Genomic DNA, 26,632 nt, shown 5'->3' with positions numbered 1-26,632 from the left:
AAGCGGCGCAGGTCCTAATCCAGGCACTTGTCATCTCCCGTCTGGATTACTGCAACTCGCTGTTGGCTGGGCTCCCTGCCTGTGCCATTAAACCCCTACAACTCATCCAGAACGCCGCAGCCCGTCTGGTGTTCAACTTTCCCAAGTTCTCTCACGTCACCCCGCTCCTCCGCTCTCTCCACTGGCTTCCAGTTGAAGCTCGCATCCGCTACAAGACCATGGTGCTTGCCTACGGAGCTGTGAGGGGAACGGCACCTCCGTACCTTCAGGCTCTGATCAGGCCCTACACCCAAACAAGGGCACTGCGTTCATCCACCTCTGGCCTGCTCGCCTCCCTACCTCTGAGGAAGTACAGTTCCCGCTCAGCCCAGTCAAAACTGTTCGCTGCTCTGGCACCCCAATGGTGGAACAAACTCCCTCACGACGCCAGGTCAGCGGAGTCAATCACCACCTTCCGGAGACACCTGAAACCCCACCTCTTTAAGGAATACCTAGGATAGGATAAAGTAATCCTTCTAACCCCCCCCCCCCCTAAAAGATTTAGATGCACTATTGTAAAGTGGTTGTTCCACTGGATATCATAAGGTGAATGCACCAATTTGTAAGTCGCTCTGGATAAGAGCGTCTGCTAAATGACTTAAATGTAATGTAAATGTAACATGGCCCACCTTGCCTGGCGAGGGTTCAGTCTCCTCGCTGCCCGGATGTACTCCAGATTGCGGTGGTCAGTCCAGATGAGAAAAGGGTGTTTAGCCCCCTCAAGCCAATGTCTCCACGCCTTCAGAGCCTTGACAACAGCCAATAGCTCCCGGTCCCCCACATCATAGTTTCGCTCTGCCGGGCTGAGCTTCTTCGAAAAGAAAGCACAGGGGCGGAGCTTTGGTGGCGTACCCTAGCGCTGAGAGAGCAGGCTCCTATCTCAGCCTCGGACGCATCCACCTCCACTATGAACGCCAAAGAGGGATCCGGATGAGCCAGCACGGGAGCCGAGGTAAACAGAGCCCTCAGGTGACCAATGTGTAACTCTGTGTTGTTGTATGTGTCGAATTGCTATGCTTTATCTTGGCCAGGTCGCAGTTGCAAATGAGAACTTGTTCTCAACTAGCCTACCTGGTTAAATAAAGGTGAAATAAAAAAATAAAAATACATGTATCCTCTAATTCTATATTTTTACAGAAGAACTTAGCAGCCCATGCTCTCTGTGTCTATTCGCTCTCTGTGTCATAATGTTTAGCACATTTTTGTTATTTTAGCTGCTTAATTTGATTCACAACATCACTATAGAAGGCCTAGATGTACCCTTATTTCATCCAATTTTAACTTGATTATTACTTCTCTGTGGTATAGTGTAGTAGGCTACAGTGTAGTTACATTTTAACATAGACATTGTCGTTGAGGGGATTCAATCATTTTAAAGTAGTCAACTTTAAAACTTTGTGTTGGGAGCAATCATCCAATGCAAAAAAAGATAATTGACCACTTTAAATGGAGATAGCCTCAATGACGCTGCCCATGCTGTCATCCTCTATTTTTCTATATGGCTTGCTGTTAAAACTGTGTATCTGCCCTCTTATTGGCTAGAATGGTCCCACCTGATCTCTCTTCCTCCCTCCTGCCTTCCATCTTTAAGGACATGTATTTCCATTTTTAGAGCGCTCAAACGACTATCTTGTCAATATAATAGACAATCTTTGACTGTAGTAATGTATGGTATAAAATGATACCATTAGTGCCCCCTCAGAAAGTATCAGATGCATAACTTTGTTAAAAAAAAGACAAATATATACAAGCATAATATAGGTTTTCTTAATTTAGTAAATGTGCTTTCAATATTTAAGGTTTTATTAAAGTGGTCAAATGTGGTTTAGGATGAAGATTTAAGGGTTACAATAAATTACAATAGGCCTATAGGTGTCCAACACAGACAGAGACAAAACTGTACGGTTTATTTTAGAATCTGACGAAAGTGGGAAGCAATGGTGGAACAGATGGGCAATCCCATGCAACAGGGTTGAAGTCAGGCGGGAAGTCCCGACAAATATAGCTCAGTACAGACGTGTCAATGTACGGCTGGTTAAAGATGCCTCCCCTCCGGTATATAATGTGCACATGCAAGCATCTTATCAGTGAAAGAAGGGGTCTGTATCCATTACCTGACACCAATTTCACCTGCGCGCGTCAATCAAGCCGTTTTCGTTACACAACACATCACTTCGGTTGGTTGTTCTTTTTAAGGGAGGTAACGCAAACGGCCATATTGACATCCCATTGGAAAACACAGTGCAGCATCGAAGTGACGCAGCTTGGAATTCCCAAATTTCCGATGATCACGACCGGAATGCTGTCTGTAAAATAACATTTCGAGAACTATCGGAGCTTAAACGGCGAAATTGAAGTGAAATAAGCGGGGTAAGAATATGCTATTTACATGTATTTTATTATTTAGGGGAAAGTATTGTGTGTGTGTGGTCAACCCGTTGCTATTGTACGCGGAAGCGAGTGCTTAAATGTGGGAGTGATTGCATGCAGCCTTTGTTTACCATGGGAAGTTGAACAAAGTATGCTACATATCGTCTTCAAACATTTGTTTTCAGTGAATTTGGCGTCATGACTTCTACTCTTACTTCACCTCACTTCTCACAGGAGCAAACCGATAATTCACACGACTGAAATGTAAGACTCGGGCAAAAAAGAGAACATGTCGCCTGGGTTTGTCAAAGATGAACCCACAGCTCTGATTTTGTTAGCTACCTTTAACAACTAGCCTCCAGCCTCATTGCCATCTGGATCTGACATTTCTATGTCGTATCTGAGCGGCACAGAAGTATAGAAACAATTGAGTCTACAGTGTGAGGCCCTAACCAAGCAATAATGAGGGTCCGTCTTTCTTTAAAATAGGCACTTACTCTATCGCGATTCGTTCAATGTTTGTCACTTATCAGTTGTCTCAATTTAAGTTGAAATAATGTAGTTTATTTGACTAATTTTAGGGTTTATAGGCTGTTGCGTATGCTACAGATTATAATTATTGCAACTGGAGCAAGAAGGTAGGCTATGCAGCATTTCTCCATTTTTCTATTAATGTCAGATTCTTCACTGTAGGTGAACAATTTGGTGTAATATGATCTCTGATACAATGTTGGTTTGAAAAGCACTTTTCAAATACACTGGCATTATATTTTATTCTCTACTAATACTTTATTATGCCTATATGAATTGAATTTGTGCAAATGCATGATGAGAACCCAGTGCAAGTAGACCACAGTCCTACTGGCCTATATGTAGATACTGCAGACATTGTGAAACCACTGAGTTATTATTGGGTAATTCATAATTACATATTTGTTACAAGTGAGTGAATCTCTGTTCTCTGCAGAATAAGTTGTAGTTTCTGTGCTGAGCCTCAAGGGGGCGATGTCTGATAACAGCAGCAGCACAGGCAGCAGCCGCAGCGGATCCTTGACCACCAGTTGGACCATGCTGTCCCCAGAGGTAAGATAGGTTGGTACAGGGTGTCAATGGTGTGCCAACCAGACCTGCGTTTCAAATACTTAAATCAATTCAAATACTTTATATGTGCCTGTTTGAGCTTGCCTGGCAAAAACCCTAAAACTGCAAACACTGCCCATCTGGCACTCCAGGCAGATTCAAACAAATGCTGAAAGTAATTAAAATCCAGGTCTGGTGCCAACACCGTGCCAACTGTAATGACAAGAAAATAGGCTGATCACCTCAACACAGTATTGGATGTCAGGTTAGTATTCAATGTAAGTTTTATATTACTTTTCCACTTTACCCACAATGTGTGTCTGGCAGTGTGAATGATTAAATGAATGAATGGTGAGGTGAATAGATAACGGTTTAGTTGAGAATGCTATGCCCTCTAATGAGATCATAATAACCTACTGCCTTCTACATTTCAGGAAGCTCCTGAAATTGTTGATCCTGTGGATGATGGGACTGGGAGTCTTTGTGATGTCCCTAGTCTGTCAGAGGAAGTCGCAGGTACCTGGGCTCTCTCACACCAATACGGTTTCCCTATGCTTTCTGTGTGGAATATTGTGTTATTGTCCTAATGTATGGATGTTGCATAATGAACTTGTGGATGTAATTTGTTATTCAATGTGTTATGTCAATGTTATGTTATTAATGTGTTAACATTGTTAATTCTGTTCCAGGGGCCACTGTGGAGACTAAGCCGAGTGACCCGGAGACTCCAATAGAAACAGTGTTGTCAGAGGAGGGCCAACAGGTCTGTACTGTGAATCACTGATGAACACACTTCTTTCTGAGGGTATCATTCTCACCGCATAATCTTTCATAATACAAAGTAAAAAAATTATGTATTATGTTATATGGCATATGTCTATGGTTATAACTCATTATTACCAATGACTATTAAGGTTTGTGCTTTCATTCTCCACTGATTCCCAGGTTTGCCAGGAAATGGCTCCTGATACCTGTGAGGGCCCTGCCCCCTCCAGACCTACCCTGTTAAGCCAATCCCCGACTAGCGGTGTGCCCCTTGACCATGACCTGGAGAGTCAACCTGAGCCCCCCATCATCCATTCTATGGTAACCAGCTCCCCCACTGACAATGAGCAACTCGCTGCCATGCCCTTTGTCACTCATGTCGACCTGGTTGTGCCATTGGATGTATCCTTCACAGAACCACCCCCCTCAGAGGTTGAGCCTGAGTTATGCTCCGTCCCTGAGAGCTCTCCTCTTGATACCCACACTGATACAAGCCCTGTACCTGAGCGTATTGCCCCTAGTGCTGAACATGACATAAGCATTCACACAGAGACTCCCACCCCAACGGGCCCGCCATCTGACACTGATATTGGCCCTGCCCCAGAAAGCCCAGCCCCTGATAGTCCTCCTCCAGATACCATTGGTTCAGAGGATGCAGCACAAGAGCCATCACTGGAAACGGGGGAGACAGAATTGCCTGAAAAGGTGACTGATATACCAAAGGAAAAAGGTATGGATGTGTACACTAGATTGGAAATCAGGAAACCTCTTCTGAGATATGACATACAATTAACACTAGAACTGCTGGCTTTCTCAGCCTACAAGTACCCGCTAGAGAACGCAGTCGAGTCCCTTTAAGCCTACACATCAGATTCACCTACTGTGCTGTAATCAACCTAAATTACTACCTTTTGTATAAAAATAATTATTTGATTGAATGTAGAAATCTCTTAAGAATATTTTGATTATTTGTATACTTTGAAGTACATAACATGCACAATACCAGTCAAAAGTTTGGACACCTACTCATTCAAGAGTTTTTCGACATTCTAGAATAATTAGTGAAGACCTCAACTATGAAATTACACATGGTATCGTGTAGTAACCAAAAAGTGTTTAACACTTGTTTGGTTACTACATGATTCCATATGTGTTATTTCATAGTTTTGATGTCTTCACTATTATTCTACAATGTAGAAAATAGTAAAAATAAAGAAAAACCCTTGCATGAGTAGGTGTGTCCAAACGTTTGACTGGTACTGTATGTATTATTCTACAAAGGCCTACTTCAACACTGTAGTCTTTTTATTGCAAGAAAATGTCATAAATTGTATCCATTTTATTTGTACATTCGATGAGTAATGGTAGGTAATATAATCAATTCAAAGAAATGATAAAATATGAATTCTTACAAATGCATAATAATACATATGAATGCTTACAAATGTTTTTTAAATAATAAAAAATGGAAATGTATTTTTTTATTTTCTTCTCAAAGGCATTTGTGTCGACTGGTTTCCACGTTAAGAGTAACGTGAAGCATTTTTTTATTTTGGCTCTATACTCTGGATTTGAATTCACATCCAGTCAAAATAATTTGGCAACACTTGAAAAATATTGCAAACAGAAATGTAAAAGAAAGCTAACATCTGATAAAGACCTCACATTGTCATCGCCATAGTGGATTTCAAGCTCAATATCCGACTCCAGTTCATCCAAATTCAAATGTCAGTGACTGTTGGATTATGGCGGTTCTATTGTTAACGCACTTCAACGCAGATACAAAAACAACATTTGTTAGAATTCCACAGAAGAAAAATCTACATTCAGAGCATTCTACCATCTAATACTTTTGCATAAGTAGTTTCAATACCTTTAGTGCATGATTAGTAATTTTTTTCTCTGCATATTATCAATCTTTCTGCTCATATTCTCTCTCATTCTCCTAGAATCTCCCAGTAGCTTTGACTTTGGACGAGCTGACACGAGTACTGAGGAAGGAAATGGTCTGAGGAGGAGAAATGTGGCACCAACAATGACATCGGATGATGATGATGAGGAGGTGGAGTTCAAACTAGCAGAGAGGAAAGGGGGGAAGAAGGGCTTTTCTATGAACACATGTATTGTGGCATCCCTGGTCCTGCTCTGTCTAGGGTCCCTCTTCCTCTCCGGTAAGTTCAGCCTGAACCAGGTTTTGTTAGTCTCATTTTTTTTTTTTTTTTCTTTCTTATGAAATGGACAGTTTAATTCACAGTGGCTCAACAATGCTTCATCATTTTGATCTATAGAAATTCTGGTTTCCTCACATTTTGTGTTACTAAGTGGGATTCAAATGTATGTCTTTTTGTCAACAAAATACTCGAAGGAGAAACTATATAAAATTATAAACTATATTTAAAATATTAATGACAAAATTAAAACTCTAATATACCTTGATTAGATAAGTATTCACCCCCCCCCCCGAGTCAATACATGTTAACACCTTTTGGCAGTGATTACAGCTGTAAGTCTCATAAGAGCTTTGCACACCTGTATTGTACAGTATTTGCCCATTTTTAGTATTTTTTTAAATTCTTCAAGCTTTGTCAAGGTGTTGGGGATCATGGCTGGACAGAAATGTAATTCTTGCCATAGATTCTCAAGCAAATTTAAGTCAAAACTAACTTGGCTGCTCAGGAACATTCACTGGCTTCTTGGTAAGCAAGCAACTCCTGTGTAGATTTGGCTTTGTGTTGTAGATAATTGTCCAGCTAAAATGTGAATTATTCTCCCAGTGTCTGGTGTAAAACAGACTGAAGCCGGTTTTGTCAGTGCTTAGCGCCATCCCGTTTGTTTTCATCCTAAAAAACGCTACAATTTTTGCAATGTCAAGCATACCCATAACACGATGCAGCCACCACCATGGTTGAAAATAGAGGCAGTTACTCAGTGATGTTGGATTTTCCCCAAACATAAGGCTTTGGATTCAGGCCAAAAAGTGTATTCCTTCGCTGTGTTTTTTTGCAGTATTACTTCAGAGCCTTGTTGCATTCATATTCTGTATATTTTTCTTTTCACTCTTGTCATTTAGGTTACTATCCTAAGTTATCTCCCATCACAGCCATTGAAGCAGTTTTAAAATCACCAGTGGCGTCATGGTGACATCCCTAGGCAGTTTCCTCCCTGTCCAACAGCTCAGTTCAGAGGGACGACTGCATCTTTGATGTGTCTGGGTGGTTTAATACTGCCTGGAAGGCCAGCATCCGAGTCGCCTCTTCACTGTTTACGTTGACTGGTTTTGTGGGTACTATTTAATGAAGCTGCCAGTTGAGGACTTGTGAGGCGTCTGTTTCTCAAACTAGACACTAATGTACTTGTCCTCTTGCTCAGTTGTGCACCGGGGCCTCCCAATCTTTCTATTCTGGTTAGAGCCAGTTTGCTCTGTTCTATGAAGGGAGTAGTACACAGCGTTATGTGATCTTCAGTTTCTTGGCAATTTCTCGCATGGAATAGACTTCATTTCTCAGAACAAGAATAGGCTGATGAGTTTCAGAAGTAGGATCTTTGTTTCTGGCATTTGTGAGCCTGTAATCTAACCCACAAATGCTGATGCTCCAGATACTCAACTAGTCTAAAGAAGGCCTGTTTTATTGCTTCTTTAATTAGAACAACCTTTTTCAGCTGTGTTAACATAATTGCAAAAGGGTTTTCTAATGATCAATTAACCTTTTAAAATGATAAACCTGGACTAGCTAACACCGTGCCATTGGAACACAGGAGTGATGGTTGCTGATCATGGGCCTCTGTACACCTATGTAGATATTCTGTTTCCAGCTACAATAGTCATTTACAACATGAACAATGTCTACGCTGTATTTTCTGATCAATTTTATGTTATTTTAATGGACAAAATGTGTTTCTTTCCAAAACAAGGACATTTCTAAGTGACCCTGAACTTTTTTGAAAGTGTGATTTAAAAAAACTTGTGTTGGATGTAGCCTTTCTATTGACTTTGTATCTAGTAATCATCTGCAGTCGTCATTGCAGCAGGGAGTTCTTTCGTCCTGCAGAGGACTTGGTGTAACACAACTGTAAATGTGTTAATGATTTGAAAACTGAAATTAGACCAGTTGAGAGAGCTGACAAATTACACTTCAAGATCATTAATGCAATACAGACTGCAATGGCATCAGTGTTTTTATTTTGGAAATAAACAATTTAGTCATGTCCCTTTTTAATATACGTTACAAAAGTTTGGAAAATGTTGTATTGTTGTTTTTTTTGTTGACAGATGACTCGGATGAGCTGAGTGTGGCAGAACAAAACCAGGTCTGTTCCTCTATCCTACTTCCTACCTTTCAACAATGTTGTATTGGGGTGGAAGTTAAAGGAATTGGACAAACATAGAGAATAATGTGTAATAGAATGATATTAAAGGGGCAATCTGCTGTTCAAACAACAACAAAGCAACCACGCTGCCACTGTTTTGGTAAATGGCTGAGGGATGAGGCTGGGGAAATGTAACTTTTAAATTCATACGCAAAGCTATGGACTCAAGGACGGACCATCCATGAGATCCAAATGATAGTTTTACCCATCTTTTAAGGCTATACAGTATTTACAATTTTACATTGGTGTATAACAAACTTATATTTTGGGTTCTGATGGGGTATGAAGCATTTGTTATATTTTTAAAAAATCTATGGGTGTATATTTCATTTAAAAGTCAAGAAATTGATGTACCAATGGCAGATTGACCCTTTAAATCAGTAATTAACATCTTCCTTATTAGACTAAACTTTTATAAGATATGCATTGTTCCAATCTTTGCTTTACGCTGTTTGCTCATACACAGTTGAAGTTGGAAGTTTACATACACCTTAGCCAAATACATTTTAAACTCCATTTTTCACAATTCCTGACATTTAATCCTAGTAAAAATTCCCTGTTTTATGTCAGTTAGGATCACCACTTTATTTTAAGAATGTGAAATGTCAGAATAATAGTAGAGAATGATTTTATTTCAGCTTTTATTTCTTTCATCACATTCCCAGTGGGTCAGAAGTTTACATACACTCAATTAGTATTTAGTAGCATTGCCTATAAATTGTTTAACTTGGGTCAAACGTTTTGGGTAGCCTTCCACAAGCTTCCCACAATAAGTTGGTGTGAATTTTGGCCCATTCCTCCTGACAGAGCTGGTGTAACCGAGTCAGGTTTATAGGCCTCCTTGCTCACACACGCTTTTTCAGTTCGGCCCACAAAGGACTTTGTTGTGAGGACAGAGGGCACTATTTTCACCTTGGGGAAAAATCGTGCCCAATTTAAACGGCCTTGTACTCTATTCTTGCTCGTACAATATGCATATTATTATTACTATTGGATAGAAAACACTCAAGTTTCTAAAACCATTTGAATTATATCTGAGTAAAACAGAACTCATTTTGCAGCAAACTTCCTGTCAGAAAGTGAAAAATCTGAAATCGAGGTTCTGTTCCAGGGCCTCCCTATAAATTTGCTTGAAATCTATTAGTATACATGCACTTCATATGCCTTCCACTAGATGTCAATAGGCTGTGAGAGGTGAAATGGGGTTTCTAGGTATATCTATGGTCAAAAGAGAGAGCTTGGAATGACATGACCCCAAATTCCTTTGTTCAGGAAGGCGCAGAAAGGTCATCAGTATTGGCTTCTGAAAAACATTCGTTATAGACGTCTAATATCTCTGGCGTTGATTTTATTTGATAAATGTGATAATATCATTGTAAAGTATGTTTTTTCAATATCGTTTAATCAGATTATTGAAAATTTTTCGGGAGTTTTGGCATGTTCCGTTCTCTGCGTTTGTTCACGATGGACAGCTTAGCGCCACTTGGCTAGTTTTGCTTGCTAATTCGAGAGGGAAAAAGGACATTCTAAAACCAAACAACAATTGTTCTGGACAAAGGACCCCTTGTGCAAGATTCTGATGGAAGCTCAACAAAAGTAGGACCCATTTATGATGTTATTTCCTATTTCTGTCAAATGTGTTGTGTTTTCCGCCTTGATTTTTGGCGCTGTCTCGCTATAACGTAAGCTGTATGTCGTACTGAAGTTATTTTTAGAATTCTAACACGGCGATTGCATTAAGAACTAGTGTATCTATCATTTCCTATACAACATGTATTTTTTAGTAAAGTTTATGAATAGTTATTTGGTCAGAATAGGTGTGTCAAATATATCCGGAGATTCTGGAAAATAGTTGCTACATTTTCACAATGTATAACCACAGATTTCAGCTCTAAATATGCACATTTTCGAACAAACCATATGTATTGTGTAATATGATGTTATAGGACTGTCATCTGATGAAGTTCATGAAGGTTAGTGAAATAATATCTTTTGCTGGTTTTGTCGCTATCAATACTGTTGCCTTGAATCAATGCTGTTGTGTGGTAGGCTATTGTAGTAAGCTAATATAATGCTATATTGTGTTTTTGCTGTAAAACACTTAAAAAAATCGGAAATATTGGCTGGATTCACAAGATGTTTGTCTTTCATTTGCTGTACACCATGTATTTTTCAGAAATGTTTTATGATGAGTATTTAAGTATTTCACGTTGGTCTCTCTAATTACTCTGGCTGCTTCGGTGCTATTTGTTATGGTAGCTGTGATGGTAGCTGCAATGTAAAACAGATTTTTACCTCAAATATGCACATTTTTCGAACAAAACATAGATTTATTGTATAACATGTTATAAGACTGTCATCTGATGAAGTTGTTTCTTGGTTAGTTTGGTTGGTTCTTGGTTGGTTTTGTGCAAGCTACCTGTGCTGTGAAAGAAATGTCTGTGCTTTTTTGTATTTGGTGGTGAGCTAACATAAATATACGTGGTGTTTTCGCTGTAAAACATTTAAAAAATCGGACATGTTGACTGGATTCACAAGATGTTTATCTTTCATTTGCTGTATTGGACTTGTTAAATATTTCTCAAAAATATTTTTTGAATTTCGCGCTCTGCCTTTTCAGTGGAATGTGGGAGGAGTTCCGCTAGCGAAACCCCGGGGCTAGACAGGTTAACCTCTCTGGGATATGTGGGACACTAGCAGGGCGCCAAATTCAAAACGACAGAAATCCCATAATTAAAATTCCTCAAACATGCAAGTATTATACACCATTTTAAAGATAAACTTCTTGTAAATCCAGCCATAGTGTCCGATTTCAAATAGGCGTTACGGCGAAAGCACACCAAACGATTGTTAGGTCAGCACCTAGTCACAGAAAACCATACAGCCATTTTCCAGCCAAGGAGAGGGCTCAAGTCAGAAATAGCGATTTAAATAAATCACTAACCTTTGATCTTCATCAGATGGCACTCACAGGACTTCATGTTACACAATAAATGTGTGTTTTGTTCGATAAAGTCCATTTATGTCTAAATACCTCCTTTTTGTTTGCGCGTTTAGCCCAGTAATCCAAATGCTCAATGCGCGATCGCTTAGTTCAGACAAAGTCAAAAAAGTTATATTACAGTTAGTAGAAACATGTCAAACGTATAGAATCAATCTTTAGGATGTTTTTATCATAAATCTTCAATAATGTTTCAACCGGACAATTCCTTTGTCTTTAGAAAGTAACACAGCCAACTCTCACGGGGACTGAGCTCATGGCATTCTGCCAGACACCTGACTAAAACAGCTGTTATTCTCTCCCCCTTCACAGTAGAAGCCTGAAACAAGGTTCTAAAGACTGTTGACATCTATTGGAAGCTTTAGGAAGTGCAATATGACCCCATAAACACTATTTGATAGGTTATGACTTCAAAAACTACAAACGTCCGATTTCCCACTTCCTGGTTGGATTTTTTCTCAGGTTTTTGAATGCCATATGAGTTATATTATACTCACAGACATCATTCAAACAGTTTTAGAAACTTCAGAGTGTTTTCTATTAAAATCTACTAATTATATGCATATTCTAGCTTTGGGCCTGAGTAGCAGGCAGTTTTTTAAGCCATTTTGCCACAACTTTGAAAGTATGCTTGGGGTCATTGTCCATTTGGACGACCCATTTGCGACCAAGCTTTAACTTCCTGACTGATGTCTTGATGTTGCTTCAATATATCCACATAATATTCCTGCCTCATTATGCCATCTATTTTGTGAAGTGCACCAGTCCCTCCTGCGATAAAGCACCCCCACAACATGATCCTGCCACCCCCGTGCTTCACGGTTGGGATGGTGTTCTTCGTCTTGCCAGCCTCCCTCCTTTTCCTCTAAACATAACGATGGTCATTATGGCCAAACAGTTCTATTTTTGTTTCATCAGACCAGAGGACATTTCTCCCAAAAGTACAATCTTTGTCCCCATGTGCAGTTGCAAACCGTAGTCTGGCTTTTTTATGGTGGTTTTGGAGCAGTGACTTCTGAGCGGCCTTTCAGGTTATGTCGATATAGGAACTTTGTACCTGTTTCCTTCAGCATCTTCACAAGGTCCTCTGCTGTTGTTCTGGGATTGATTGATTTGCACTTTTTGCGCCAAAGTACGTTCTTCTGTAGGAGACAGAACGCGTCTTCTGCCTGAGCAATATGACGGCTGCGTGGTCCCATGGTGTTTATACTTCCATACTATTGTTTGTACAGATGAACGTGGTACCTTCAGGCGTTTGGGAATTGCTCCCAAGGATGAACCAGACTTGTGGAGGTCTACAATTGTTTTCTGATGTCTTAGCTGATTTCTTTTGATTTTTCCACGATGTCAAGCAAAGAGGCACTGAGTTTGAAGGTAGACCTTGAAATACATCCACAGGTACACCTCCAATTGACTCAAATGATGTCAATTAGCCTATCAGAAGCTTCTAAAGCCATGACATAATTTTTTAATTTTCCAAGCTGTTTAAAGGCACAGTCAACTTAGTGTATGTAAACTTCTGACCCACTGGAATTGTGATATAGTGAAATAATCTGTCTAAACAATTGTTGGAAAATTACTTGTCATGCACAAAGTAGATGTCTGAACCAACTTTCCAAAACAAGTTTGTTAACAAGAAATTTGTGGAGTGGTTGAAAAACGAGTTTTAAAGACTCCAACCTAAGTGTATGTAAACTTCTGACTTCAACTGTATATAACTACTGTGTTGTTGATTGTATATAATGCTGAGTTGTTGATTTTATATTGTGTTGTGGATTTACAAGATATGCTTAGGTACAATGTTTGGATACCTCCATTCAAGGGTTTTTAATATTTTCTGCATTGTAGAATAATAGTGAAGACATCAACTATGATGTAACACATGGAATAATCTAGTAACCAAATTAGTGTTAAACAAATCAAAGTATCCACCCTTTGCAGTGATGACAGCTTTGCGCACTCTTGGCATTCTCTCAACCAGCTTTATAAGGAATGCTTTTCCAACAGTCTTGAAGGAGTTCCACATATGCTGAGCACTTGTTGGCTGTTTTTCCTTCACTCTGCAGTCCAACTCATCCCAAACCATCTCAATTGGGTTGGTGGTTGTGGAGGCCAGGTCATCTGATGCAGCACTCCATCACTCTCCATAGTCAAATAGCCCTTACACAGCCTGGAGGTGCTGGTTATGTGGCTTGAATTCTAAATAAATCAGTGTCACCAGCAAAGCACCATCACACCACCTCCATGCTTCATAGTGGGAACCTCACATGCAGAGATCATCCGTTCACCGACTCTGCGTCTCACAAAGACATGGTAGTTGGAACCAAAAAGCTCAAATTTGGACTCATCAGACCAAAGGACAGATTTCCACCGGTCTAATGTCCATTGCTCATGTTTCTTGGCCTAAACAAAGTCTCTTCTTATTGGTGTCCTTTTAGTAGTGGTTTCTTAGCAGCAATTTGACCATGAAGGCCTGATTTTACGCAGTCTCCTCTGAACAGTTGATGTTGATGTCTGTTTGAACCCTGAAGCATTTATTTGGTCTGCAATTTCTGAGGCTGGTAACTAAACTTATCCTCTGCAGCAGAGGTAACTCTGGTGCTTCCTTTCCTGTGGCGGTCCTCATGAGAGCCAGTTTCATCATAGCGCATGGTGGTTTTTGCGACTGCACTTGAAGAAACTTTCGATGTTCTTAATTTTCCGAACTCCCTGACCTTCATGTCTTGAAGTAATGATGGACTGTCGTTTCTCTTTGCTTATTTGAGCTGTTGTTGCCATAATATGGACTTTTGACCAAATAGGGCTTTCTGCTGTATACCACCCCTACCTTGTCACAACAACTGATTGGCTCAAACGCATTAAGGGAAGAAATTCCTCAAATTAACTTTTAACCAGGCACACCTGCTAATTGAAATGCATTACAGGTGACTACCTCATGAAGCTGGTTGAGAGAATACCAAGTGTGCAAAGCTGTCAAGGCAAAGGTTAGCTACTTTGATGAATATAAAATATGGGTTACTACATGATTTCATAGTATTGATGTCACTATTCTACAATTTAGAAAATAGGAAAAATCTAAACCCCATGAATGAATAGGTGTCCAAACTTTTGACTGGTACTGTATATAGTGCTGTGTTGTTGATTGTCTGTGATTTGTATTCTGCTGCACAGGACTGGCTAAACGATCCTCAGAAGATGAAGGCGCTTTTGGACAAACTGACACAAGAAAATCATCAAATCTCCCAGTTAGAAACACAGCTCCAGGTCAGCCCATGAACCATATAATTTTGGAGTGGCTGCGGATCCAACTTTTTCGGGATCTTCAGTCCACTGGACTAAAAGATCCATTGCTTCCCAACGCTTCTGCGTATGTGTGGATCACAATCTGAGCATGTGTATATTCTCTACATTACGCACAGAGAACAGGCTACTCAAGCGAATGGTGCTTGTTTAATAAAGTTAGATCAAAGCTGAATTAATGTCTGCAATATCACAGTATTCTACATTTCATAATTACTATTATATTTGGTTTTGTTATGTAATTACTGTGATCATTATGTGATCTTGCAGACAATAATTCAGTTTTGATCTAACTTTTATTAAACAAGCACCATTCGCCTGAGTACTCTGTTTTCTGCTTGTAAAGGAGGGAATATACACGTGCAGAACGTGAGCCGTACAAATCAAATTTTATTGGTCACATACACATATTTAGCAGATGTTATTGCGGGTGTAGGAACACAAGCATTTTGCTAGCTCCAACAGTGCAGTAGTAGCTAACATTACACACATCTAAAAGTAAAAGAATTGGATTAAAGAAATATATAAATATTAGAACGAGCAATGTCTGAGTGGCACGAGCATACTTGGAAGCGTCGGATCTTTGGACCAAAAGATCCCGAAAAAGTCGGATCCACAGCCACGGCCTAATTATTTAAAATTTTTAAGAAATATTTTTTTAATCCTTATTATGTCCTACCTTTTCTAAGAACTTTTCCCCCTTCTCTGTTATAGGCCCATAAAGAAGAACTTGACTCAGCACTAAATGCAGGATCAGCAACGGGTAATAAAAACAGAAAAGGAGATCTGGAGCAAGAAAATACTTTGAAAGAAGAGCTGTCATCCCTGCCTGGCCTGAAGGAGGAGCTGGAGTTGCTGAGGGCCAGAGTGACCGAACTGTCCCAACTCACTGCAGGTACAGTATTTTCATCTCACTGTGAATTCCTTAATGATTCATTCGTGCCTTTCTTCCACTGCTCATATATTCATTCGTTTGATAATGTACAGTCGTGGTCAAAAGTTTTGAATGACACATTCATTTTCAGTCTGCTGCCTCAATTTGTATGATGGCAATTTGCATATAATCCAGAATGTTATGAAGAGTGATCGGATGAATTGCAATTAATTGCAAAGTCACTTTTTGCCATGCAAACTGAACTGAATCCCCAAAACATTTCCACTGCATTTCAGCCCTGCCACAAAAGGACCAGCTGACATGTCATCTCGTTAACTTCTTATGGATGAAATCCCGTTAACGGGATCGTTTTGACAACAGCCAGTGAACGTGCAGGGCGCCAAATTCAAAGAGAAATCTCATAATTAAAATTCCTCAAACATACAAGTATTATACACCATTTTAAAGATAAACTTGTTGTTAATCCCACCACAGTGTCCGATTTCAAAAAGGCTTTACGACGAAAGCATACCATGCGATTCCCAGAAAAACACAGCTATTTTTCCAGCCAAAGAGAGGAGTCAACAAAAGCTGAAATAAAGATAAAATGAATCACTAACCTTTAATGATCTTCATCAGATGACACTCATAGGACTTCATGTTACACAATACATGTCATATTTATATCCTAAAATCTCAGTTTACATTGGCGCATTATGTTCAGTAATGGTTTGCTTCCAAAACATCTGATTTTACAGAGAGCCACGTCAATTTACAGAAATACTCATAAATGTTGATGAAAATACAAGTGTGGAATTGGAATTAAAGATATACTTCTCCTTAATGCAACCGCTGTGTCAGATTCCAAAAAAGCTTTACGGAAAAAGCACACCATGCAATAATCTGAGTACAGCGCTCAGGCACCAAAACAAGCCACCCGCCATGTTGTGGAGTCAACAGAAGTCAGAAATGGCATTATAAATATTCACTTACCTTTGATCTTCATCGGAATGCACTCCCAGGAATCCCAGTTCCACAATAAATGTTTGTTTTGTTCGATAAAGTCTATAATTTATGTCCAAATACCTCCTTTTTGTTCGCTTTTAGTTCACAAATTCATGAGGCGCAGGCACACTTAGTCCAGACAAAGTCAAAAAGTTCCATTACAGTTTGTAGAAACATGTCAAACGATGTATAGAATCAATCTTTAGGATGTTTTTATCAAAAATAAATCTTCAGTAATGTTTCAACCGGACAATTCCTTTGTCTTTAGAAATGAAAAGGAACAGAGCTCGCTCTCACGGCCGCACTCATGGCATTCTGCCAGACCTCTTAGTCAAACAGCTCTTATTCGCTCCCCCTTCACAGTAGAAGCCTGAAACAAGGTTCTGAAGACTGTTGACATCTAGTGGAAGCCTTAGTGTAAATTTGGTCCGATTGCACTTCCTATCTTGGATAGGCAAAGACTTGAAAATCTACAAACCTCAGATTTCCCACTTCCTGGTTGGATTTTTTCTCAGGTTTTTGCCTGCCATATGAGTTCTGTTATACTCAGACACCATTCAAACAGTTTTAGAAACTTCAGTGTTTTCTATCCAAATCTACTAATTATATGCATATCTTAGCTTCTGGGCCTGGGTAGCAGGCAGTTTACTCTGGGCACCTTATTCATCCAAGCTACTCAATACTGCCCCCCATCCATAAGAAGTTAAGAGTGTTGACGAGGACAAGGCTGGAGATCACTCTGTAATGCTGATTGAGTTCAAATAACAGACTGGAAGCTTCAAAAGGAGGGTGGTGCTTGGAATCATTGTTCTTCCTTTGTCAACCATGGTTACCTGCAAGGAAACATGTGCCGTCATTATTGCTTTGCACAAAACGTGCTTCAAAGGCAAGGATATTGCTGCCAGTAAGATTGCACCTAAATCAACCATTTATCGGATCATCAAGAACTTCCAGGAGAGCGGTTCAATTGTTGTGAAGAAGGCTTCAGGGCGCCCAAGAAAGTCCAGCAAGCGCCAGGACCGTCTCCTAAAGTTGATTCAGCTGCGGGATCGGGGCACCACCAGTACAGAGCTTGCTCAGGAATGGCAGCAAGCAGGTGTGAGTGCATCTGCACGCACAGTGAGGCAAAGATTTTTGGAGGATGGCCTGGTGTCAAGAAGGGCAGCAAAGAAGCCACTTCTCTCCAGGAAAAACATCAGGGATAGACTGATATTCTGCAAAAGGTACAGGGATTGGACTGCTGAGGACTGGGGTGAAGTCATTTTCTCTGAATCCCCTTTCCGATTGTTTGAGGCATCCGGAAAAAAGCTTGTCCGGGGAAGACCAGGTGAGCGCTACCATCAGTCCTGTGTCACGCCAACAGTAAAGCATCCTGAGACCATTCATGTGTGGGGTTGCTTCTCAGCCAAGGGAGTGTGCTCACTCTCAATCACTCTCAAAACAATGCCTTTTCCAGCATGATGGAGCACCTTGTCAAAAGTGATAATTAAGTGGCTCGGGGAACAAAACATCAATATTTTGGGTCCATGGCCAGGGAGCTCCCCAGACCTTATTCCCATTGAGAACTTGTGGTCAATCCTCAGGAGGCGCGTGGACAAACAAAAACCCACAGACTCCAAGCATTGATTATGTAAGAATGGGCTGCCATCAGTCAGGATGTGACAGCATGCCAGGGCGGATTGCAGAGATCCTGAAAAAGAAGACTCTGCATCAACTTCATGTAATTGTCAATAAAAGCCTTTGACACTTATGAAATGCTTGTAATTATACTTCAGTATTCCATAGTAACATCTGACAAAAATATCTAAAGACATTGAAGCAGCAAACTTTGAACATTTATATTTTAGCCACGACTGTATACATGGAAGTCACTATTTTTGGTAAATTTGAATAATAATGCACTCTGAGCTCCCAAGTGGCGCTGCGGTCTAAGGCACTGCTTCTCAGTGCTAGAGCCGTCACTACAGACCCTGGTTCGATTCCAGGCTGTATCACAACCGGCCGTGATTGGGAGTCTCATAGGGCGGCTCACAATTGGCCCAGCACCGTCCAGGTTAGAGTTTGGCCGGGGTAGGAGTCATTGTAAATAAGAATTTGTTCTTAACTGACTTGCCAAGTTAAATAAAGGTTAAATGTAAGGAAGAAAACAAATGAAATTCCAATGACTTCTCAATAAGCTGAAAACTCTAAGCTTTTTATTTCAAGTTGTTCCATTTTAAAAATTGTTTTTTTATTCAAATCAATTCATGAATTGAATGCCTTCAATTTGAGTTTACCCCCTGATCAAAGTGAACTGTATGGTTCAGTGGAGGTTTTATTACTGCTGTAAATCTCTGCTTTAACATGCATGTAACAATCATATGAGCTGTTTTAGAATACTCCATACTAACTGTACTATTTGTGACTTGAATTGAGTATGTAGTATGCTTATTGGTCATAGTATGGATGTAGTTAGTGTGCCGAAATTTTGCGGATGTCGTACTAAATTTGCCAAAATATAAAGTATACACGCTGAGGACACTATCTGTACTTTAGGGCCCATAATGCAATTCTTCAGGAAATGGGCGTGCTTCACATCGTTTTCAGATTTCAATAAAATGGCGGAAAATATGCAGCCAAAGTACAACGAGCGGATAGAAATGCATTGCTTTAACTAATTATGTCAAATGTTAAGAAAATGTTGAGCAATGTAATAAAGTAATGACTTTTCAAATAAGTTACTTTACACGTTATGTTGGCTGACAATTTGTTAGCTATGCTGTCCTTACGAACCACATAGCATACCATTACACTATGTACCGGTATGTTAGCTAGCTACCTAACATTAGTTGGCTACTTGTACATCAAACTTGCCAGTATAGCATATAGTTAATATCTAACTACCCAACGTTTATTGACTTGATTATTCCCGTCATTCTTCGCTTAGCTAAATGGTCATTCGGGTGCTTTCGTAAATTCGCTCTGGATATCTACTCAGATTTGAGCACTCTCGTCTGCGTGTACCAGAGCGCAGAATAATGCATTTACGAGAGCTCAACACCCGTTGAATATGGCCAGTGTCAGTAACCGTTGGCAACAATTTAATTACGCTTTTTTTGCCAACAGCACAGTTAGTCTTCAATGCTCTGGATAACAAACTGCCTAACCAGCTCTGTTGAGGCGAGTAAAATGGTCATAGTGATCTCATTTTTTCTGAAGTAGCTAGCAAGCTAGCCAACGTTAGCTTAGGTGCTTGACAGTTGTACGGTCAGAACAGCTCACATCAACCCTACTCCTCAGCCCGAGTGTCCAGTGTGCGCTCCGAGAGCGAAACGCTCTGAGTCTACGAGCACACTCTAGCACTCCAGATTGAATTTAACACCCGTAAAAAAAAAAAAAAATAATAATAATAATGTCTAACTAGTCATTTGTTATGCTAACTAGCTAGCAAGAGGTTACATAGCAACAGCACCAACTTCCAGTAGACAGGCGAAGAGCTAGTACACTCAACTGAAAGGTTACCGTTTGTTTACAATATACTAAAAGTATGTAGTGTGTGTATATACTCATTAAGTATACAGTATGTTAGTGTGGGTATTCAATCACAGCTCTGGTTTGGTAGCTGAATGCTCTGTAACTCACTGATTTGTTCTGATAATGTCTACCTCAGCCAACCAGGATACAGCCCCACCGCCCTCAAGCCCAACTCCACCACCTACTGGCCAACCTGGAATTAGCAACCAGAGTAGCACCACAGTAGTGCCCGAAAGGAGGAGTGACCTGAGAGAGGGTGCCAGGGTGAAGGAAGAGCTTCAGAGGCAGAAGGTGCTGTTGGAGGAAAGCAGGAAGAGACTGGAGGGGAGGAAGAAGGATGAAGGGTACCAGAAGAGGGTGAGGGAGAGCCTGGCTGAGATCCAGAGGAGGCTCAGTGAGCAGGTGGAGAAGATGGGGAGGAGGAGTGAGGGCAAGAAAAAGCCATGGGAAAGCAGGAACAAGGATGGGAAAAAAGACAAGGACAACAGCAAAGGCCACTGGAAAAATGAAGAGAAGAAGGGAGAGAAGTACTGTAAACATGGCATGGAGGGCAGATGGAAGGAGAAGGATGAGAGAAAGGAGAGGGACTGGAAGGCTAACAAAGAAAACTCTCATAAAGAGGCCTGCAAGAAATCCCAGGATGAATGGGAGAAGGAGAAGAACGAGCGCAGGCTGGACAGGGATAAAAGAAAGCAGGAGAGGCCCTGGCAGTCCAGGAAAGACTACAAGAAAAAGTCCAATCATCACCATCAAGACTCCAACTATCAGGAGCAACATCAGCCCCATCAATATGAACACACCAGCTTCTGGAAGCACCAGGAAGAGAAACTTGGACGCAACGTTCGCCCCCTGGCGGGCTGCAGCAGTGTTGAGGACTGCGCTAGCCAGGAAGGGCTCTTTCCCGTGGAACTGTCTGAATTCGAGGAGTTGTTAGATGGCTACCTGAGCAAGCTGGAGAGGGCTACATCGGACAGCAAGGCCGAGATCCAGAAGCTGGCCGCCATGTTTTTCCGAGACGGTGTGTTCGTCCATGACAAAGTGCTCTTCAGTGACTTCGCTGAAGATGTGGCGGACATTTTAGAGGACATGGTGGACATTTTGGAGGTTGGTGGGCAGGATGATGACGCCCTGGAGGAGGCGATGGAGGAGTTTGAGCGAGAAGCTTTGTGGAAGTTTGCAGCCACTACATAGATAGAAATAATCCAGAAGACAATGCAACATCAAGATACAGCAATGGTATTACATGGTGGTGTACAGCAGGTGTTTTAAGGCTTCCGGAGCAAGGAGTGATCTTGCATCTCGTAAACATGTCTCTATCTCTGCATCTATAATTAGCTGAAATCGTTCTTGTCTTTTGGGACTCGGTCGTTACCTCCTTATGTCAGTTCATGTCATGTCTTCAATTCCAGGCCCTACATGTTGACAGTTGTGTGGAGTTGATTTGCATATAGTGTTTGGCACTTGTAATGTGCAGTTCAAGATCAAAACAGGATAAGATTCACAGCAATGTGAACTCGATGCTCCCATAACAACTGATTGCTGAGCAGTCTCTCCTCTGTTGTCATCGTTAGGATCAGATCTAGTCGAACCGGTTCTGTATCGGCTCTGTTAGCTTCTGTTGTATCAGCTCTGCAAACATACAGTGCCGTGTAGGCGCTAGGCCCTTAGTGGTTGGTTTCTGTTTTTTTGCTAATTGTCTTACCATTTGAGTATAATGGTCGGTGAAAGCAGAACATTCTGGAACATTTTAATGAAAGCAGAAGGTGCCCTGCCACGTCAGGACAGAGGCCCAGCTCTGCTGCCTCAATCGCTTTGGCACAAGTGGGAGTTCTTACTACTTATTCACACTGAGATCATGATTGTGGCGTCCTAACGTGGCAGGAATCGATTCTAATATAGCTCAGTGTACTATGCTGAGTTAGACATATTGATAAGGAGTGCAAAACCAAATTGGCAATTTTGACCCGTCTGAACTATTGTTTTTGACACATTTTGATCAATCAATGGTATTTTCAATAAGCACTGTTATTGGTTGCATTTTCCTTTTTTATAGATATTTTGATTACGGTGATGTAACCTGGAAAATATGTCTTTATGAGATCGTTTTAACTGATGTTTTGTCACGCAATGCCATTTACCTTGTTCACGCCAGATTTCAAAGTCAAACTAAGTACGAGGTTATGACATTAGTACATATTAAAAGTAATGGTTGGGACTTTACAAGAGTTGAACCTGTACACATTTCTGGATGACTGTGTCCTTATGTTTATCTGTTGTCACACTCACTGTATCAATTACATTAGGCTTTCAGGTTTTCATAGATTTTTTGTGGTTTATTTAAAGAAAGATAAGACTAGTCCCTAATTTTGCTTTGCATTTTAACATCAAACCAACACTAGCTGTTCATATGTCCTTTTAAAGTATATAATGTGAAAGAAATTGCTTAAGTTTTATTTTGACGGTTTTGTTTCTGCCAGCTATGTGCCTTTTTATATAAGTCAATTTTCACACTTGGATTGACAGTGTTTGACTGAAAACTAAATTGTTTTGCTTCTGTAAGCTTAAGAATTCAAACTATTTGTTAACTTGATTGGTTATGGTCCGGTTATTTTTGGGATCTTTTGTGAAGAGAAAAAAAAATGTAGGGGGTTACACCTTTTGTGAATTTAATTAGATCTAGTAAGTCATATTTGAGATGTTTTTGGTTGAATTTAAAACCTGTAAATGTAAATTCATTGTTCAAGCTTTTTGACCAAAGAAGTCTAGCGACGATGTGGATAAATACTTAAAATAATAAGAAACTTGAGAGGTTATAAATAAACTGCATAAAATGAGGAAATTCATTTTTTTTTACTCTCCAAAATGCACATGATTACATGTGTAACAAAATGTTATTTTACAATGGACATATCCTTTCGATAATTTAGGAGTCAGGACGGTTCCAGTTTAGCATTTAATGAAATTGAGTTTAGCCGAATGAGTAATCAAGTCTCAGCAGCCGTCTCTCTTAGTGGGTATGTGTTGGACTTTTAAATTAAGATTACAATAAAAAATCTTCATCTTGAAAGATAATGTATGTTTATTTTCCTTTGTCCTAAAGGCTTGTTCACACTGGCAGTTTGAAGCGTGCTACATAACTTTTGAGTGACGGGAAGCGCGAGCACCACCACCAATCAGCCTGCACCAATGCGCTCACACCTGTCGTTACTATGACAAATAGCATAGCCATATCAGCAAATGACTGCTGTCTGAACACGCATATATACGATTTGGTCACTTGTTAACTTGCTGTTTGGACAATCAGTATTCTAAAATGAATTTGATTAACAACTGATTTGAGAATTTAGACAGTGTGAACAAGGCTAGGTCACTTACTCTACTGGCGGAGAAGGGGGAAGTACATAAATGTGTGGAATTAATCTTTTGTCGTGTCCACATTACTAGACTACGGTATTTATGACACAGACTAATCCCTTGTAAGTAATAATGAAACTGTAAGAACCTCAAAGAAACATGCAAATGACGACACGTTCGTGTCCACACGTAACACACCCCCTTGGCACTGTATTTGCGTCCCACATGGCACCCTATTCCCTTTATAGCCCACTACTTTTGACCAGGGCCCTATACAAATGGCCAATACAGGGAATAGGGTGCCGTTGGGGACGTAACCTATGAGTGACTGAACCAGTGAGACTGGACAGATCCTGACCAGATAAGCTGATTAGTAAAACTGTCAGTAATGATGGATGTTTTCTGACCAACACTTTAAACCTGCAGAGGCTGTCATACCTATCATTTTACATCCCCCCCAAACACCTGGTCAGGCAGAGGATCTAATACTGGGCCTCCGCACTAGGCCTAGCTACATAGTGAACAGGATGGAGACAAAAATGGAAAGAGTGGAGAGACGAGACGATTCTCCACACCTGCTGGCTGCTGCAACCAGACCATACCTCACCAGGTGGGATGAAATATGACTGGTTTTCCTTTTAATACTGTTTTGTCTTTCCTCTCTCAATCTGATTTCATGTCGTTTTCTGTTTTTTCATGATTTAGTTGCTGGCTTTATTTCAGTATCTCTACAATTGATAAAAAATGTAACATGTATAGACTTTATTTCTCATGTATTTGCAGTCAACTCCATATAGAATCAATACAATGGGCTCTGTCATCAATGTAGTTGTCTCCCAGTTCAAGACCTTTGCTGGGAATGATGGATCCTCAAACACCCTGAACAAAGAGTTCAGCAGCCTGGTGGTCTCAACTACCTGCTTTTGTCAAGGTAAATGGTCATAGGTAGTGCACTACATTGGGAATAGTGTACCATTTGGGATTTAGCCTTAGCCCTCTTTAGCACCCACTTAATACTTGGCATCATTTCGCAATACATTATTATCTAGAGCAGTGAGTGAGTGGCTGAATGACAGCCTGATAACAAGCATCCTATATGTGAGTGATTGCAGGCCTAACCCTTGTCTGTGTAATTTCTATTGCTCTCGGATGAGCTTGCATACCCAAACACGCACGCACCCAAAGTAGTGCGCTATATAGGGAATAGGATGCTTTTTGGGACGCAGTCACTGATATTTGCTCTGGCATAAACCTTCCATTTTATTCTGCAAAATGACACTGCAACCAAAGTTTGTCGAACTCTGACTCAGTGCCATATGATCTGCAGTATTCTTGACCATTAGATGGCAGAGTAGCCTTTCCATGCAACTCATTGCTAACCCAGTCTGGGCCTGAACGGGTCACTGTCCCCTCTTTCCTCTCTGATTGCCGGCAGAATACCAGCGATGCAGGCGCGATCGAGCAGCTCATGGGTTCGTTGGATGAAAACAACGACAGGGACTGACAGTTCTGGCAGCTGATTGGAAAACTTGCCAACAAGCAAGGGTGCTTTTAGCCAATAAAAACGATGTGTGGGATTCCGTTGGATGTGTATCAATGTGCAATTAAATGATCCTCTATGTAGCTGTGTGGCAAGCTTTTTCTCTGAATTGACATGCACAATTCTTCAGTTGATCATTTTCTAAAGCAGGTGACCTTTGTCTTAACTCTCCTTCTGTTTTCTGTCTATTTTTGGTTCACTGACATCCATTACTCAGAGATGGACTGGCCATAGGGCAATTCTGGAAAATGCCAGATTAGCTGGTCCATCTTTAGCTCAGTGGGCCTGTCTAAATGGTGGATTGGAGGCCTAGAGGGGGAAAAATGGGCCTGCTCGTTGGAAATGCTGGGGGGGAGATTTCTGGTCCCAGTCCGGCCCTGTCCACCACCCTTTTGTTCATCCTCTCATTTAGTGTGGGTGCATTACAACCTTTTAATAGCCTAATTGGATAGTAACAGTATACTGCTCCCACAATTACATGAGTTACAGCGATACTGTTCCATAGGGGTTCATAATGCCTATACAAAGCTGCCTTTGCACTTACATCACTGTGTAACAATTGGAGTCTACATCCCTGCTGCTAACTACCATCTCTGTCTCCATTACCAGTCTACGTTTTATCCTAGGTCAACAACAATACATTGGATACAGGAAAGTTGCTTGACTGTCCATGCACTCTATTGTTTAATTACATGTACATTTTGTTTGTTTAGTGAATGGTCAAAAATAGTGCACTATATGGGGAATTAGATGTTTCCATTGCAATTTTGATACTGGACATACTGTGGACTTAACATCCTAATTAAACACAAGGTACCAGTGTGGGTGTGACGGCTGACAAATCACTGTCAGCACCGACAATGACAAACAGCGTGACACTCCCTCGGGGTGAGAGATTGGGCAGGACTAGACTTCTAAGTGGGATCAAAGGTTGTGTGTGTGAGAGAGAGAGAGCACATGTATTTCACTGCAGTGGTCCTGGAGTGGTCTTGATATCCTCCTAAGCCAGTTGCCACTTGCTTGACTTGAGTCTGGGTGTATGAGAGGGGTAAAGATCACTACTGTGCACACATTAGCCTAATGCCTCAATCACACCCACAGTACATTCATTTCCAATGGAACGCTGCATTTGCCCTGCAGCATTTCGTTGCAGAGAAAAGTTCAGTGCGTTCTGTGTGGTACATATGTAGGATTTATCGAAAGTATGCTGTATGCGTCGAAGGCGTGACAGAAATGGTAGCAGAGGATGAATGTTGAACTTTTGTTGCACACATATCCTGATGATGTTGCTTACCATTTTGTGTAATGACAGTGTTGGTGTGATCTAGGTGTAAGTCTAAACTTGTGTTAATTTCATAAAATGAAACTGGCAGTTAATTTTGGATATAAAGGGTTAAAAGCAACTCAACACTCAAATCTCTCC

The 26,632-nt window shown here is 40.7% G+C and overlaps 1 protein-coding gene and 1 pseudogene across 2 annotated transcripts; both read left to right on the top strand.

The window, feature by feature from the left end:
• The first annotated feature begins 2,080 nt into the window (after nucleotides 1-2,080).
• On the top strand, nucleotides 2,081-23,387 carry pbxip1a (pre-B-cell leukemia homeobox interacting protein 1a). Of its 2 annotated transcripts, none has more exons than XM_055875861.1 (10): nucleotides 2,081-2,409; nucleotides 3,377-3,492; nucleotides 3,924-4,005; nucleotides 4,179-4,252; nucleotides 4,435-4,984; nucleotides 6,204-6,425; nucleotides 8,525-8,562; nucleotides 14,795-14,887; nucleotides 15,638-15,818; nucleotides 20,452-23,387. In XM_055875861.1, exons 2-10 carry the CDS (start codon nucleotides 3,415-3,417, stop codon nucleotides 21,504-21,506), a joined length of 2,373 nt encoding a protein of 790 aa, XP_055731836.1. In that variant the 5' UTR covers nucleotides 2,081-2,409; nucleotides 3,377-3,414; the 3' UTR covers nucleotides 21,507-23,387. The 2 variants fall into 2 exon arrangements, with proteins under 2 accessions (XP_055731836.1, XP_055731837.1); XM_055875862.1 differs by lacking the exon at nucleotides 2,081-2,409 and adding an exon at nucleotides 2,461-2,673.
• A 102-nt stretch (nucleotides 23,388-23,489) lies between these two features.
• On the top strand, nucleotides 23,490-25,292 carry LOC129819527 (protein S100-A11-like; annotated as a pseudogene).
• Nucleotides 25,293-26,632: the final 1,340 nt, after the last annotated feature.

This window comes from Salvelinus fontinalis, chromosome 22 (genome assembly GCF_029448725.1).
Source record: "Salvelinus fontinalis isolate EN_2023a chromosome 22, ASM2944872v1, whole genome shotgun sequence".
NCBI classification, from domain to species: domain Eukaryota; kingdom Metazoa; phylum Chordata; class Actinopteri; order Salmoniformes; family Salmonidae; genus Salvelinus; species Salvelinus fontinalis.
Note: the sequence above shows the minus strand (reverse complement) of the source record. Positions and strands in the feature narration are given on the sequence as shown.

Bases quoted from the DNA above. Each gene is read 5' to 3' on its own strand.
- pbxip1a (XM_055875861.1), top strand. From the start codon at position 3,415: ATGTCTGATAACAGCAGCAGCACAGGCAGCAGCCGCAGCGGATCCTTG. The intron at 6,426-8,524 runs GTAAGTTCAGCC...TTTTGTTGACAG, and splicing joins AGGGTCCCTCTTCCTCTCCG to ATGACTCGGATGAGCTGAGT. The intron at 8,563-14,794 runs GTCTGTTCCTCT...TCTGCTGCACAG, and splicing joins GTGTGGCAGAACAAAACCAG to GACTGGCTAAACGATCCTCA.